This window comes from Pteropus alecto, unplaced genomic scaffold, assembly GCF_000325575.1.
Source record: "Pteropus alecto unplaced genomic scaffold, ASM32557v1 scaffold123, whole genome shotgun sequence".
NCBI classification, from domain to species: Eukaryota; Metazoa; Chordata; class Mammalia; order Chiroptera; family Pteropodidae; genus Pteropus; species Pteropus alecto.
Window position 1 is genome coordinate 2,525,073 of NW_006433950.1, and position 16,741 is coordinate 2,541,813.

Here is a 16,741-nt window from a genome sequence, read left to right on the forward strand (position 1 = left end):
CCTGGGGGGGCCTTGTGTTTGGGGGACGTGGGGATGCTGCAGCCTAAGACCGTGTCACAGCAGTTCCGTGCCCAGCCGGAGGCTGGCTCGGAGGGCGAGAGTTCGTGGAAGCGAGGGGTGGGAGGGGCCGGGCGGGGACTCGGCTCCGGGGACCGCTGTGGCGGGCAGGCCTGCCAGTCCCCGTCTGGCGCAGCTCCGGAAGCTGGGTGGAGGCTTGGGGGTTTCGTCGGCAGGGGCTGCTTCCCCCCGGCAGAAGGGCGTTTGTGGGCCCTGGGCCGGCCTTCACCAGGCAGCCCCGGTCCCTCGCATGCCCCCGTGGCCTCGCTCAGGAAGCCACAGGGAAGTGGGGTCTCAGCTCCTTGGCTTAGGGCTGGGCAGTGTGGGTGGCCGGCACAGCAGGAGCCCAATTGGAGCCTTTGGGCCAGGCAACGGCTTCACACAGCGATGCCTCGCTGGGCAATGGGGATGGCTTGCTGAGTTCTGGGTCGGGGAGCCTTTCCCACTGGCCTCTGGCTACCTTCTCGGCCAGTCGGAGTGGGCAGCGACCTCCCACTGGAGGCCTTTCCTGCCCCTGGAGCAGTCAGGCCCAGAGAGGGTGAGGGGCAGAGCTGAGACTTGGGTCTCCTGAGAGTCAGCTCAGGGCTCTCGGCCCTGTACCGCTTGACCCGTGGCAGGTGGGGAGGCTGAGGCAGGTGGGCCACTTCCCTGCACTGCGTGAGAGGCAGGAAGTGCAGCCGAGGCTCTTTTCCTGGTCGGCGTTGGGAGCTCCCGCTTGCCCTTTCGCAGGGCAGACCGCCTCCCCAGCTGAACACGGCCTGCCCCACCGAGGGCAGGGCTGTCCCACTGTCTGCCCCTCACCCCGACCTGGAGGCCGAGCTCAGGGCTGGTCCCCTGGCCCACAGCATGTATGTGGGCTCGTCCTCACGCTGTGCACCCATCCAGCCCAGCCCTGGGTCAAGTGGATGTGGGGGAGTAGGGGCCCCGGCCTGGGGGAGCTCCCCAGGCTGTCAGAAGAGGGGTGGATAGTGGCCTCTCTCGGCCACAGTTGCCAGGAAGCCACCTTGGCGGAGAAGCTCCGACTGACTCTTAGAAACTCCAAGGTTCGTATTTCCCAAAGGGCGTTCGTTGGGGATTCAGTGCAAAGAGAATCCCATGAACCAAAAAGCCTGGGCAATAGTTAGCTGTGTTTAAATCAACAGGTTTCTTTCCTGCAGGACTTCTCAGAGCCTTAGTTTCCTCATGTGCACAGGGAATCTTTAAAGGAGGAGGAGAATGTTGACTTGTACCGCCTGTGACCAGAAACTGTGGCTGTGTGGCTATGTGCGCATGGCTTTTCCGGCCCTGCTGTTGGACCGAGCACACCTCAGGCAGTGCAGGCATGAGCCTAAGAAAGAGCCTGGGCCTTGGAGTGGGGCAGGTCTGGGTTTGGATCCCGGCTCTACTGCTTCCAGGCCAGGGGGCTTTGGACAGGTAGGTCAGGATCCCAGAGTCCGTTCTCCTGGCTGGAAATAGAGTGAGAGCACCCCTACCCCACCCTGAGGAGTCGGGTTGGACGGCCTTGTCTCACAGCTCCCAGCAGGTGCTCCCGGCACAGAGATTCTCGGAGGAGGATGGCCAGTGGACGCCGGCCTGGCTGGTTTCTGCCTTCTCTGTTTCTTTGTTGGGTTCAGAGGTTGCAGTGTGTCCTGAGGGCTGGGCATTGAGCTTTCTCTCCCATCGACAGGCCTCGAGGGCTTGGGGTGGGGACCAGACGCCCAGCAGGGAGCTCTCTGTGGCTTGGACCAACATCCCCACCTCCGCCTCACGTCAGGTCGCTTGACAGCCTCTCCTTCAAGGCCCCGCTGGACACCACGTGGAGTGTCAGCCCATGTTGCTGCTCATGGCCCCAGAAAGCAGTTCTGGGGTGCTGGAGCACCGATGTCCCCACCCCCAGAGGCCAGGCCACCCCCAGGGCCTCGTGGAAGGCAGGGCGCCTTGACCCTGCCCACCCCCAGCTCTGCGGCTCCTGACGGGGGTGGAGCGGAGGGAAGGGCCGTGTTCTGGGTGCAGCCTCAGTGCTCGGCCCGTGTCACCCCCATTAAATCCCCTCCAAGTCCTTCGTGGTTCCTCAGGGTCAGACATCACGGACTCAAGATTCATATTTTTTTTCTTTAAAAAGATTTTAATGTATTTTTAATGTATTCACATATATGCCAAACATTCTAGGAGCGTGTCTTTCCATATTAATATTAAATTTAGAGCGTCACTTTATCAATTGCCTTATGTTGCTCTTTGAATTTTTCCGTTAGTGTCTTTATTTTTTACTTTATTTAAAAATCGCATTATTGAGATACAATTGACATACAAAACCTGTGCATATTTAATGTATACAACTTAATAAATTTGGAGATAAGTCTGTAATCATCACCACATCGATGCCAAAAACCTATCCATCAACTCCAAAAGTTTCCTCACACTCTTTATTATCATTTTTGTTTTAAGAACACATAAAATCTATCCTTAGAAAAAATTTTAAGTGTATACTTGTTAATTACAGATACTATGTATACAGATCTTTTTTTCTATTAAAAACTTTTTAAAAATCACACAAGCTATGTTATGACAACAGAAACAAACTGAAAATGAAGAAGTGATTTGTGCGCTCTGTCAAAGCAACAGTTTTGGTTTTTCCGTGTCTTGGTTCCGCCATCCGTTCCAGGCATGTGGATTTTTCACAGAAAGCCCTGTGACAGACAGTTTCCACTGCTGCACCTTTTGACAGCTACATAGTATTCCATTGTAAGGATGTAGCATGAGTTATTTCACCAGCCCGTGACTGACAGGCACATTCTTTTCAGTCTTTTGCTATTACAATGTCGCAGTGAATAATCTACGTACGTCTTTTCTACGTACGTCTTTTCACACAGGTGAAAGTGTTTGTAGGAAAGATTACTTGAAGTGGATTTGCTAGGTCAAAGGTATGCAGGTACATGAGTGACTTTGTTGGCTGAGACTTAATTGCCTTCCCCAGGGGTTGTGCTGAGTCACGCCAGTCAGGGGTGAATCTGAGCACCGACATTGCCCAGCCTGGCCAACACAGACTTATGAAATGCTTTGATCTTTGCCAGTCAGATATGTAAAAATGGTTTTCTATAGTTTAAAAAAATTTTAATTGAATTTATTGGGGGTCGCGACATTGGTTAATAAAATTATGTAGGTTCCATAGTAGTTGTGATTTGTTTCTGTTATTACAGGTGAGGTCAGCTTCTTTCCAGATGTTTAAGAGTCATTCGTATTACCTTTCCGGGAATGTTCTCTTCATACCCTTAGCCCGTATTTCTATTGGGTCTTTTTTCTTTTTGATTTATGGGAGCTCTTTATATATGAGAGAGATGAACTCCTTGTGTTAAGAGTTGCAAACATTTTCCTAATCTCTCTCCTTTTGATTTTACTTTTGATAGTTCTTACTGTGTAGAAAACGTTTTAAAATGTAATTGAATTTATCAGTCTTTTCGTTATGGCTTTTAGGTTTTGTGTCAGGTGGGAAAAGACTTACTCATGACAGCATTACATGGGAATTCTTCCGAGAGGGTTTCTTGCCCTCTCTGGCAGTCATCCTGGTAAAAATTATGAATCCTGCTTGCTCTCCCTCTTCTGGCCTCTTTAAACAGGCTGCCAGCAATGCAGGAGTTAAGACTTGAACCTCCAGCCTTCTCGTCCCGGCCAGTGCGGTGGTTACTCTCCGTGACATCTGTCTGGGTCTGTGAAATGGGTCTCTTCTCCTGCCTCCCAACCCCCATTCGTGCCTTGCTATTACCATCAGGCCTGCAGTCTGGCTGGGCCGTGGGGAGCCTACCGTCCGGCAGCCCTGGGCAGGACTAGCATCGTGTGAGGTCCCCGAAGTCCAGCTGGACTTCCCCTTTCTGTTCTTTCCTTATCGAGGGGAGACCGTTCAGAAATGTGATCAACGTGGGCATACGAGTGCTTCCATCTTAGAAGGGGAGCCTAGTGCGTGAGGGCAACACTTAAAGGAATGAATCACTAATGGTGAAATTTCAGACGAGTGGGGGAAAATGCTATTCTTCCTAATAGAGGCGCCTGATTGGTTAGTTAAGCGCCCACTGTGTGCAGAGCCCTTGCAGACACCTGGGGGCAGGTCTGTGCCTTCCAGGAGCTTGTGCTAGAGCAGCTTGCTTTTGACACCTGGCCTGGGACTTGGCACACAGGAGGTGCTAGTGCGTGCCCGGGGAAGGAGTGAATGCGTGAATCTCACGGTGAATGAGTGGATGAAGTCTTCCCAGGCAGTCACTGACCGTCATTAGAAACGGCATAGATATATCAAACTGGATTTATTAGCCCTAGCAGCTGGAGCCTTGCGGGTGAGGGGTAAATGGGGTCTTTGAATTTTGAAGGAGAGCCTGCCTAGGGAAATGCTTGAATTTCAGGTACTAGGAACAACCCCTCCGGGACCAGGTGGTGACCTCCAGGCTGTCCCCTTCAGCTTTTCAGACCTTAGGTCTGACATAACTACGCCTTCGCAAGAGGGGAAACTGAGGCCTAGATCAGGCAGGGGACTCGTCCAGGTTCATAGCAGGTTGGTGGCAGTGTTGGGACTGGAACATGGGTCCCTGGGGGCTGGGATAGTCAGCCCTGGGGTACTTGGTGGAGCAGCGCTGCTCAGGCCATTGCTTTTGCCCATCTGGTGGCTTTGCAGGCTGTCACCTGGGGGTGGGGAGGTGAAGTGGCAGTTCCTTGGGGGCCCTGCCCCTTCGTGCTTCTGTCTCCAGTGTGGAGCCCCTGGTTGTGTCTCCTTAGCTGGGGCCCTGAGCTCTCCTGTGGGCTCATTTGCCCTTTCGTCCGTGCAGACTTGGCTTGTCTGCCATGGCGACCGGTGCCTCACTCTGCCCCCAGCTAGGGTGTCAGAACCCGTTTACTGACAAGGAAAGCGAGGCCCAGAGTGGGAGGTGGCTCTGTCACTAGTATAGCCGAGTAGCAGAGGAGCTGGGGTTTGAACTGGGCCTCCTCCCTCCCAGGCTCAGCTCACCTGGAGACAGGTGTGATGCAGCAGGTGCTTCCTGTTCTGCAGGAGACTCTTCTTCGTCTGTTTTATTCTCCTGCTCTCCTCTCTCAGCAGAGCCCCCCAGTTTGCTTTCCCCCACCTTTCTGCCTGCCTTGGGATGTTACCCGCTTGGTTTGCCCATCCGTCCGTCCGTCCGTCTGTCTGTCCACCCGCCCAGCCCGCCCTGCCTGCCACACGCATTAGCCAGGGCCCAGCTGCCAGACACAACACAAATCCTGCTACTGCAGTTTGGTGAGGCAGGGGCTGGCACTTTTGACAGGAGTGTGGTGGGGCGCCCCCGGCTTGGGGGGCATGTGCCCAGGAGAGGAGGGAGTGGGGAGGGAGGGGGCTCGCAGGCCAGCGAGCCTGGCCTCCCTTGGCCCCACGAGGTTTCCTGGCCTGTGCTGGGCAGAGCAGCCGCTGGGCGTCCTTCACAGAGCTCCGAGGCTCCAGAGAGAGGTGGCCTTAATGTGAGACTCCCTCAGCAAAGGGAAAATCTGCCTGTGACAGAGCACTGGTGTGGTTGAGGGAGCGAGCCTGTGCTTGTGGAATTGTGGCACTCTGCTGGCCCTGGTGGGCACAGGGACCTGGAGGAGGGACTGAGTAGGGCTTCTCAGGCCTGCCCGCCCGCCCCACGTCCCAAGGCCTCCACTTCCTCTTTCTAAGGCCACCGGGGCCCCAGGCCCTGTGCAGCTCTGGGCCTGCCGGAGCTGGGCCAGAGGAAGCCAGGCTGGGGTTCCTGCCAGAGCCGTACAGTGAGGAAGTGGGTGCCCCATCTGTGTCTGTGAGAGCTGGGGGTGGGCTAGAACTCCCCAGGGGGTGTGGGAGGGCTGGGGTGCTGCAGACCAGCGCGTTCCGCTGGGGAAGGGCTTCTGAGGGGCCCCGAAGGCCCAGACCTACTGTCATAATGTGAAGTCGCGGCCCCGATTTCCAGCCGGGGTTCAGCAAGCTGAACCCCGTTGGTCATATCCGTGAGACCCCAGACAGTCCTGCCTCATTTGTAGGGGAGGGAGCAGACGGTGCTTGGGGGCTGCTCAGAGGGCTTCCTAGATCCTGCTGGTGAGAGAAGCCTGCCTGGCCTCGCCCCTGCAGGGCAGAGGGAGGGACCTCGATGGGGTCCACTTTGTCCCTGACCCCCCCGCCCTCTGTCCTGGTTTCTCAGGGGGAAGGGCAGGAAGGGGTTGACCTTTGAGATGTTATGGGCTCTGTGGCTGTCAGCGCTGAGGGTGATGGGACAGCAAGGCCTGTGTCACATCCCACTGCTCTGTCACGAGCTGTGTGACCTCAGGGAAATGGCGGAACCTCTCTGTGCCTTAGTGCGTCCGTGCACCGGAAGCGGTAGCTATACTCACCTATGGGCAGGTGTGTGGATTTAAAGAACCCACAGCACCTGGTGTGCAGTGAGTGCTCAATAGAGTTTGTTTATGGCAACTTTCACTGGCTCTTTCACAGGCCCTGGGGCTGTGGGGGGCTCAGAGCCCACAGGATCTCTTGGGGGGAGTGGGAGGAGGTTGTTGCCCCTGGTACCTACTTCTACCTAAGTGTACCCTGAGGTCCCTGACTCCTCCCCCTGCAAGGAGTCTGTGGAGGCTTGAGAGAGGGTGTGGGGATCCCTGCCCCTAGCCCCCTGCATCCCTGGGCCTCCTGTTGCTTCAGGTCGTCCCCAGCCTGGCCGGGCCAGAGCCGTGGAGTTTGGGACACAGCGACAGAGTCGTGGGAGCTGGGCCGCTTCCTGGCCCAGCCGCCTTCCAGAGGAAGTCTTAGGACTGGCCATACCTGCAGGGGCCACTCTCACCTCTGACCTACATGGGACCCTCACCCCTGACTCTGGACCCATCGAGGGGCCGTGAGGGCTTCCTGGATCGAGGCCCAGCATGGACCTCGAAGCGCCAAGTGGCTTCAGCTGAAAGGGGCTCTGCTTGTCCCGTGCGATTCAAATACCTTGAGGTGGTTTGAGCTTCAGGCAGAGCTGGATCAAGGGGCTCGGGGGGTGTTTCCAGGCCTCTTTCGCTCTCCAGTTCTGCATACTGGCATCATCCTCAGGTGGGCTGTCTCCTCGTGGTGGCTCAGGTGACTGCCAGCAGCTCAAGGCCACCAGCGAAGAGTACCCCTTGCCCATGGGTCAGCAGAAGTCCTGGAGAGGATTCTCATGGCGGTGATTTTGGTCACATGTCCATCCTTAAACCGGTCACTGGGGCGTGGGAGAGACTGCATGTGAGCCAGACCTAGGTCATGTGGCCCTCGAACCAGGGATGGAGGGTGACGGAGAGTGGGGAGAAGACAGTGCCCGGCACGGGCAGGAGAGACCCTTCCCAACCAGATGCTTGGGGGCACCCCTCCTCTCTAAAACAGAGCTGCTTCCCGCCCTGCGCCCCCGAGTCATGAGATGCCAATGGCAGTGGGGGACCCTGGGACTGTAGCCCCTCCCAGCAAAGAGGCCTCGACTCTCCCCAGGGCCCACCTGCCCCTGGTGTCTCCGGACTTCAGTCGGGATGAAGGGGGTGGGGGCGCAGGAGGGGCAGGGGGGCAGGGGGCTTGGAGGGGACTGAGGCAGGAATGACAGCTGGTGGCGGAGGGGACCGCCCTGAGAGGCGACGAGGCCCCCGTCACCGAGGTGTGCAAGCCGAGGCCACAGGGTCCTTTGTGGGAGACGTGGCAAAGGGGTTCCTTCATCCAGGGCTTCAGAGAGGCCCCCTCTGCTGCCAGCTGGGTCAGTGACCTGCAGCGACTGGCGATTGAATGGGGGGGCGGGGGGGACTTGAGACCTTCCCTGGCAGAGGGAGGCCTGTGGGTCTCATTGTGGGGCTTGCCCCTGGAGAAGAGCTGGCCTGCGAAGGTGTCTGTGCTTGGGGGAGGGGGGTCCCAGGCCATCTCTCTGGGGGCGATAAATGCTTTCCTCCAGCCCTGCCTTGCAATGCTCCGCGTGTCCCGGGAGCTGGCCGGGTCCGTGGTGTGGGCCCAAGTGACTGTGCCCAGTGCTTTGCATTGTCTCCCTCCTGCCGTTGCCCGGGAAGTGGCCTAATTAGGTCTCTGGGAGGAGTGTTTACCAGGCTTGGGTTCCCACGGACCGCGACTGGTGTATCTCTGCGTGCCTGGCCCAGCCGGGCCTTGTGCGCCTGGAAGGGCAGGTTGCTCTGGGGGTGAGTGAGAGTGAGTGAGTGAGTGAGTGAGTGAGTGAGTGAGTGTGTGTGTGTGTGTGTGTGTGTGTGTGTGTGTGTTTGCCTCGGGGATGGAGCAGCTGCTGGGCCCCTTGGTGTTTGCGGTTTCCCAGCCTGGCTGTCCCTGGGTGCACCAGCTTTGGCACCGGGCCAGAGGGACGGGCAGTGTTGTGTGTACTTGAGGCAGACAGTTCGCCTGCTGCTGGGAGGAGCTCGGTCCGGGAGCCTCAGCAGGACAGCGAGGCTGGGCAGGGCCGGGGAGAGCTGGCTGGGCAGCTAGCAGACTGGGGTTTAAGTTCCGGCCCTTCTGCCAGCCGGCTCCAGCTGTGCAGTCTCTGGCAAGCCACCCCACCTCTCTGGGCTCAGTCTGGCACCTGTGAAATGGCTGCGACGCCTTGGCCTTGACAGGTCATGAAGATGACAGACAGTGGACGTGTGCAGGCCCCTCAAGTGACCGTGCCACTCCTGTCATGACTGCAACGGCGGTTTTAGGGGTGTCCTGGATTGGGGGGTTCTCAGGGCAGGGACTTTATCTTGTTTTACAAACCCTTCAGCACAGGGCTGGGCATATATGATTAGTACTTGAAAAATGCCTCTTCTGCAATAAAGACCAGTTACTTTAGAGGTTATAAACTCATGGACTGTACCACTCACATTTTTAAATTAGCTGCCAGCATTTAAAAATTGGTGTTTCACGTAGCAATCAGATCTGCAGCTTGTCTAAGCACTTTGGCAGCCTGAGGCCCGCAGGGTCGCCCAGGTTAAACAGGTACCAAGGTTTGTGGATACCTGCCCGACCTGGAGGGCGAGGAGGAGGCAGGTCCCCTGGCAAACAGGCCCCCTGCACCCCCAAATGTGTGGTTTTTCCATTTTGATTCTGGGGTTTGTAGGGCAGGAGCTCTTGGAGAAAATAGTGGCTGAGGTGGCCCCTGGATCCGAGGTGGCTCCTGGCTGTCACGGCCACAGGTGATCGCTGGGTCTTCCCTCAGGAGCTCAGCCCGGCTCCTCTGCCTTCGGGAGCTGCGGATGCCTTTCCTTCCCAGCGCCTGCCGTGGCCTTCGGTGCCCTTTGTGACTGCCCGGACCCTCCCCCGTCTTACTGCCTCCCTGTCCTCTGCCACCTGCTCAGCCCCGGTTCTAGTCCCCGAGGCAGGCCCGGAGGACACCAGGAACTGGACTCCTCCTGGTCCAGGGCTGGTCCCTTGATACCAGGTTCCTGCTGGGAATATGGCAGCTGTCCCCGAGCCCTAGTGGCTGTGTCCAGGGATTGCACAGTTTGGGGGAGCTTTCTCTCTCTGGGGACTGGGAGCCCCAGGGGGAGAGCGCCAGCCTGGCACACAGGAGGCGCAGTGGGCCTGGCGTGCCATAGGTGTGATTAACAAGCCGTTTGGGAATAAGGGGGTGAGCGAACGAAGGGTGCTGGGGAACAAGGGGGGCCCACCCGGGCTGAGCATCGGAAGCCTGGGGTCTTCTCCCACATTTGTCGTGAAGGGTCCACTGTGTTTTCTCTCCGAGGTTCAGGTCCCTTTTCCGTGAAGGGCGGCTTGCAAACGTCTTAAATCCTTGTCAGCAGGCCTTTCTGAAAGAAGGCAGTCTCATGTGGAAGCTTAACACGATGCCGGGGTGGGGGGTCCCCCGACTGAAGCGTGCGTGGGGGTCTGAAACACAAGACTCACCGAAAAGCCCTCACTGAGTGTGCTCCTTACACATGGGAACGGAAGCAAGCCCAGCTCATGACAAAGGTGGCGCCACTGAAATTCTTGAAAGGGTGGTCGTTTTAGTAACCACTGCTGGGCTAACGAGAGCGTCAGTCACCCAGAGAAAGGAGGTGACCCTCGATCCCTGCCTCACGCCGCACACGAATTCCTCGAGGCGGCTCAGAGACCTGCGTGCGTCAGCCGTGCAGTTAAAGCTCTGGAGCAGTGCTGTCCGGTAGAAGTTTCTGGATGCCTAGTATCATAGCCACTAGCCGTGTGTGGCTGTCAAGCACTCGAAATGTGACAGAGGAGCTGGACTTTTAATTTCATTTTAATCAACTTAAATGTCATTTTAAAGAGCCGCAGGTGGCTGGTGGCCACTGTACCTGACGGTGCGGTTCCGGGAAACACGGGGGACCAGCTTTGTGACCTCGGGACCCAGAAGCGAAGTTCGGGTTAAGGCTGATAAGTCAGACCCGGGGCTGTGTGGCCCGGCCCCACTGTCCCCCGATGCCAGCCGTCCCCCGACTCAGCCTGCCCACGTCAGATCTGGGCCTGCTTTGTGTCTCTGCAGAGCTGAGGAGCGCGGGCGTCTGGTCAGCCCAGCCTGGACTCGGAGGAAGGTGCCGGCACCGCGGTGACCGGGCCTGGCCGTGGAGCGGGCCTAGGCCCGGCGGGGAGGGCGTCGGCGGTCAGATGCTCCCCGAGCCGCGGGGTCTCCTGAGTGGACTGCCGGGCGGCCGTGCCAAGGCTGGAGCATGCCGGCCAAGGGACGCTACTTCCTCAACGAGGGCGAGGCGGGCCCGGACCACGACGTGCTCTACGAGAAGTATCGCCTCACCAGCCAGCATGGGCCGCTGCTGCTCACGCTCCTGCTGGTGGCCGTGGCCGCCTGCACGGCCCTCGTCGTCCTCGCCTTCGGCTCCGGGGTGAGTGAGGGCAGCACGGGCTTCTCTGGGGTCCGGGTCTCAGCGCTGACGCCTGGTACTTGCGAGGTGTTTGTTGGCGAGTCGGTATCTTCCCTGAGCCTGAGTTTCCACGTCTGAAAAGCGCTACGCTGGTGGAAGACAGGTTTTTAATTTCAGTTTGATTTTGAAGGCCGGGTGGTTTTAGATATTACATGAACATGGCCACCCTCGCTTTCCTCCACAAGCACCTTTGATTCTGTGGAAGGCCGTGGCGGGCCGTGGCCCACGTTTCGCTGCCCAGCCTGCCGGTGCCATGGCAGGCGTCATGGATCCTTGGGAGCCTGGCTGTGGCCTCAGCACCCTCGTCAGTACAGCTCTCCAGGCAGACACCGCCGACGTCATCTCTGACCTGGCCTTGCCTGGCCGTAGCCACTACGTGTGGCTGTTGAGCACTTGAGATGTGGCTAGTACGGCTGAGGAACTGGTTTTTAATTTCAGTTAATGCACATTTAGTTTCGACTAACCACGTGTGGCTAGTGGCTCCTGTATGGTACAGAAAGCCTCAGGGTGTCGACAGGTGATGCTGCGAAGTGGCTGGGATGCAGCGGGTGCTGGGCCAGTGCTGCCTTGTCTCTGTGGACACAAACCTCAGGACGTTTGTTTTGGCATTCAGCAAACAGTTACTGAGTACCTGCTGTGTGCGGGCCCCCAGATCGACCTCTCTGCTCATGCAGGTTAGGGGGCCGCCGGGGGACACTAGGTGCTGTCCCGGCTGCGAGCCGCCTTTCCTGCAAGCCCCTGGGGTCACCCCCCTGCACCTCGGCTCCAGCTTTCCCCATCAGGGTCACCTTTGCTCACCGTTCCCATGAACCTCCGTTCTCTGAGTCGGGAGCAGTGGCCTCTCCTGCAGGAAACTTTCCACAGCTTTGCTCTCCTGCATCTGTACTGGACCCTGCTGGGGTGCACTGAGCACCCCGGGAGCCCGGGCTGGCCCGAGGGGGGCCAGGTGGGGAGCGAGAGCATGGCAGGGCTGGGCTGTGAAGGATGCTTAGGGTTCTGGAGGGGACCGGGAAGAGGGGTTGGTGCAGGCAGCCCCAGCAGAGACGGTAGCACACAGCCAGCCTGAAGGTAAGAAGGGGAGCACGGGGAGGCCTCAGCTCACTGCTCAGGGCGGGCTGGACAGGCTAACCTGGCAGGCTTCCTGGAGGGGGTGGCAACCCCCCGAGGAAAGCCGCTGGCATTTCTGGATATGTTTCCTCCGCCCAGGATCCCTCCAGACACAAGGCTGTGTTGGGGACGGCGTTCTTGACGCTCATCGTGTTCGTGGCTCTCTACGTGCTGGTGTACATCGAGTGCCTTGTCCGGCGGTGGCTCTGGGCCTCGGCACTGCTCACCTGGGCCTGCCTTGTGACGCTGGGCTATGTGCTGGTGTTCGACTCATGGACGAACGCGGCCTGCGGGTGGGAGCAGGTAACCCTGGCGTCCCGGGGGGCCGGATGGTGCCAGCTGGCCATGCCCTCTCTGGGCCTCAGGCCCCTGGAGACGGGGCTTGCATTTGGTGTGTGGGGCACGGCTCCTTCCCACTCCCGTGGCCGTGGGTCTGCGACTTAGGATGGCCCCAGGCTGCTCTTGTCCCGTTGGTTCTTTGGGATGTCTGGCGGTGGTGTTTCTGGGTGGCCCTCACGTCTCCAGCTCAGACAGGCAGAAAGGCGTGAACTGACCCATGTGCCAGGAAAGGCTGGGGGTCTGTCCTGGGGCGCCAGTGGGTGGTCACTTCCCGATGGCTCTCAGCTCTGCCTTCCTCTTTCACTTCCGGCAGGCCGTCCCCACGTCAGGGTGGACATGGCCCCAGTGCCCCCCACCAGCCTACCCCCTCCCCCCGACAGCTAAAAGGGAGAACTCTTTCTTTCTCAACCAGCCTGAGTCATATCGGCCTGGCCTGGGTCACGGGCCCAGCCCTGGGGGGTCACTCTTGCCAGGCTGTGGCACCCTCTGACTGGTGGGCCTGGGTCTTCTGACGTTCCGGGGCTGGGGTGGGGTGAGGCTCATGGAAGCTCGGGGTGGGGCGCTGTTCCCGAAGGGGCAGGTGCGGGGCTTGGGGAGCGCAGGGCCAGCTCTGAGCGGGTGGCAGGTGAGGCTGCGGCAGGTGAGCGGGCCCTGCCCCACCCTTCTGGTACTTTCCATACCTGTGGGTGAGAGCCGGGCACGGCGGCAGCCGTGGGGGCTCCCTGGGCCGTGCCCGGGGGGCCTGGGAAGGCTTGACCTTGACCCCAGCTCCTAAGTCGGCTGGAAGGAAATGATGGGACAGCTGGCTGGGTCTCACCCAGAAGCAGACTTTGACCTTTTCCTATTCCGTTGTGTGTCCATTGCCAGATCTTGCCACACAGGGGTGTGGGGGAGGGGGCTTCCTGAGGGCACCGGGGGGCCGGGACTGGCTGCAGGGTCTCCGGATTCAGGGTTTGGCAGCCCCCAGGAGATGAGAGGCTGCGGGCCTGATGCCAGCTCAGCCTGGAGCCATGTGCTGGGCGGGGTGGCGGGGCCCAGCCCTGAGCCCCGAACCCCGAACCCCGTCGCGTTCTGCCCCCAGGTGCCCTTCTTCCTGTTCGTCGTCTTCGTGGTGTACACGCTCCTGCCCTTCAGCATGCAGGGGGCCGTGGCGGCCGGCATCGTCTCCAGCACCTCCCACCTGCTGGTGCTGGGCACCCTGATGGGCGTCTTCTCGAAGCCCAGCACCCGGGTGGGGCTGCAGGTGAGGGGCGCAGGACGGTGGCCGAGGCCTCCGGGTGGGGGTGTGGTTTGGCTGAGGGCAGCCAGGCCTGTGGGGCTGAGTTCATTCCGAGGCCTCGGAGCTGTGTGTGCAGATGGATGGCCCCACGGACAGGCTTTCCCGTGAAGCCAGACCCCCCGGGCGGGCAGCTGGCGGCCTTTGTGTTCCTGGCCTTTGGTGCCCCAGAGGCCCAGCCCCTCACTCGAGCCCTGGCCCTCGGGCCCCCTTCCTTCACCCCGAGGTTTCGCCCATAGAGCCCCGTCCTCACAAGGCTGGGGGCATGACCCGGTCTGGTGTCTTTCTGTTGAGCGAGCGAAGTTTATTCTTAGTGGTGACCTGCACGTGCTTTCCTCCTGTCTGGGCCTGGGACCTGCTCCAGGAGACGGAGGCCGGAGCTCTGGGCAGCCAGGGAAACACTGTGCTTTTTGTGACTGTCACTGGTGCCCCCCTAGGACTCTGGGCTTTGTGGGGTGCTGCACGGCTGCCTCCCCAGAAATGGCTGGCTTCCCTGGTCTTTGGGGTCCGAGCCCTTGGCACCAGGCAATGCCATTGAGTCCTGGCTCTGCGGTCACAGCAACTCTCTAGGCGGCCGGCTCCTGCCCGGGCCTCAGTTTCCCTACTGGCCCCAGGGAGGGTGCAGCCTGCATGGGTTGGAGGTCAGGAAATGGGCAGGGGGGACACCACCAGCCATCAGCGCTGAGCCTGCTCCGCACCCCCTCAGCTGCTGGCCAACGCTGTCATCTTCCTGTGCGGGAACCTCACGGGCGCCTTCCACAAGCACCAGATGCAGGACGCCTCCCACGACCTCTTCACCTACACCGTGAAGTGCATCCAGATCCGCCGCAAGCTGCGCATCGAGAAGCGCCAGCAGGTGGGGAGTCCGCCTCCGCCGGGGCCACAGCCCAGCCCTGCCCAGCCGTCCCCCAGGCCCCCCGCTCCGCATCCTTTCTCTGTGGACGTCAGACTCTCGTTGAGCAGCGTGTGCTCGGGGTGCATGGCCGGGCACCCATGCAGGCCTCACCCCAGGGGGCTGCTGGGGACACGGGAGGGTGTGTGCTGGGCTGAGGTGGTGGCCGGCAGAGCAGGAAGGAGGGCAGAGAAAACAGGCCGGGTCGGCCAAGCCTGGGCCCGACGCCGCCCTGCCTGTCCCCGCTGCCACCCTGCCTGTCCCCGCGAGGAATGTGGCTTCCTTGCTGTCGGTGCTGCCGGCCCACATCTCCATGGGCATGAAGCTGACCATCATCGAGCGGCTCAAGGAGCGTGGGGACCGCCACTCCGTGCCCGACAACAACTTCCACAGCCTCTACGTCAAGCGGCACCAGAACGTCAGGTGGGCGGGTGGCCGGGCCTGCGCGTGGCGTCTCCTGGGGGGCCTGGGCAGGCAGCCCCCCTGCCCTCCAGTCTGGAGGCCCAGCCCCAGTCCGCAGCCCATGCAGGGGTCGGCGAGAGGGAAATCCAGGCTCCTCGCTGGGCCCGTCTCCCATCTGTTTCCCCAGAGGGTGAGATCAATCAGGGAGGTGTTGGAGGAGATCCAGAAGCCCCCTACAGTCTTAAAGTGCACAGACATGGCTGTTGGGAAGGAAGGGGGCCTTTCAGATGATTCCCACAGGGGCAGAGGCCCCCGAAGGAGGCGAAGGCCCCCAGGGCTTGGTGATCGCTGGTCTCGGCACTTGTCTTCGGCTGATTGGAAGGGCCGTGGAATCTTACCTGCTCGCACCAGCTCGAGTGAGCTCCACCTGGTCCTCTGCCTGGAGGCCGAGCATCACGTCCGCGGCCGGCCCTGCTGCCTCTGTCTGGGCTGTGGACGGTCCGGAACTCGCAGCCTTGCAGCCGGGAGATCTGGTGCAGGCTGCAGCTCTGGCTTCCCAGGCTGCCTGAGCTGCCGAGCCTCGCTTTGCTCACCTGTGGAATGGGAGTCCCACGGGGCAGAGGGAGGGCTGGGCGTGTGTGAGGGCGGCTGTGCCTCTTGGCTCGAGGGAGCGTGGAGTCGCGTCTCGCCAGAGAATCTAGTCCTGAAGTCTGTGCAAAGCTGCAAACCCAGACATAAGAAGAAAAGTTCTGAAGGGCCAGGGCTCGTGGTTGTCCACAGCGATGGGTCTGGGGTCTGAAGGCCCCTCGTGCTCTGGGGTTCGCTTTAACGCGAAGCCTCTGGAACTGCACTTCGTCTCTGTGGCTGGGATGCTGTTCTCGTCCATCCCTGTGGAGGCTGAGGTAGCAGGAGCGACTGGGGCTCCGGATGCTCCCCGTGCTCCCGCAGCCCCCGCTTTTAGCGAGCTGGCTCTGACTCTCCCGCTGCCCCCTGACCGCCCCCAGCATCCTCTACGCGGACATCGTGGGCTTCACGCGGCTGGCCAGCGACTGTTCCCCCAAAGAGCTGGTGGTGATGCTGAATGAGCTCTTCGGCAAGTTCGACCAGATCGCGAAGGTGAGCGAGCTGCCCACCCCTCCGCCGACGCAGCCGCGTCGCCTCCCACTGCATCCCCCGGGCGGTGGCTGTCCTTGGCCCGGCGCTGTACCGAGATGGCCACGGTGAGGCCATCTCGGCTGAATTTTCGCCTTGAGTCGGCAACCATTTCCGAAGTCCCCGGGGCAGGAGTGGAGGTCGGGTGGTGGTCGAGGCTCCTAGGACTCTGTCCCCTCGAGTGCGAGGCTGGAAGGGAGACTTGGTAGGACACACCAGGGTCTCAGGAGCTCGGAGCCGGCTCTGGAAGGGTTCCCGGAGGAAGAGATGGCTCCGTCCTCACTGCTCAAGGCCAGCAGCCTTGGCCACACGGGGGGCTAGGAAGGACTGTGGCATGCCAAGCCCCCCCAAGAATGCACCTTTTGACAACTTCCTGGGTAAATGGTGTGTACGTTAAAGTTTGATGAGGGAAGGGAACTGCGTGCCGGGCAGAGGGAACAGCCTGCGCAGGAGCCTGGAGTAGAAAGCAAGCTCCTTGTGTCTGTGGAGTGACAGCGGCTCAGTGTGGAGGGGACAGGGTCACAGGGTCAGTCATGTAAGGACTCGAGGGCTGAGGTGGGGCGTGCACCTGACCCAGGATCCTGGGGAGCATAGCAGGTGCCAAGCCGGGGAGGGCACTGGCCAGGGAGAATGTCCAGGGCAGCAGTCAGCAGACGGGCTGAGCAGGGGTCTCACGGTCGGTGGTGTCTTCCAGTGAGGCACCCGGCAGGAGG

At 60.2% G+C, this 16,741-nt stretch overlaps 1 protein-coding gene across 1 annotated transcript in view; it reads left to right on the plus strand.

Annotated features, from left to right (window-relative positions):
- The window catches only part of ADCY7 (adenylate cyclase 7), a 43,768-nt gene that overhangs the window by 7,152 nt on the left and 19,875 nt on the right, over positions 1-16,741 (plus strand). The window contains exons 2-7 of the mRNA XM_025044593.1: positions 10,467-10,821; positions 12,067-12,270; positions 13,388-13,549; positions 14,289-14,434; positions 14,745-14,897; positions 15,881-15,992. Coding sequence (XP_024900361.1) covers positions 10,651-10,821; positions 12,067-12,270; positions 13,388-13,549; positions 14,289-14,434; positions 14,745-14,897; positions 15,881-15,992 — 948 coding nt within the window. The 5' untranslated portion in view covers positions 10,467-10,650. The remainder of the gene's footprint in view (positions 1-10,466; positions 10,822-12,066; positions 12,271-13,387; positions 13,550-14,288; positions 14,435-14,744; positions 14,898-15,880; positions 15,993-16,741) is intronic.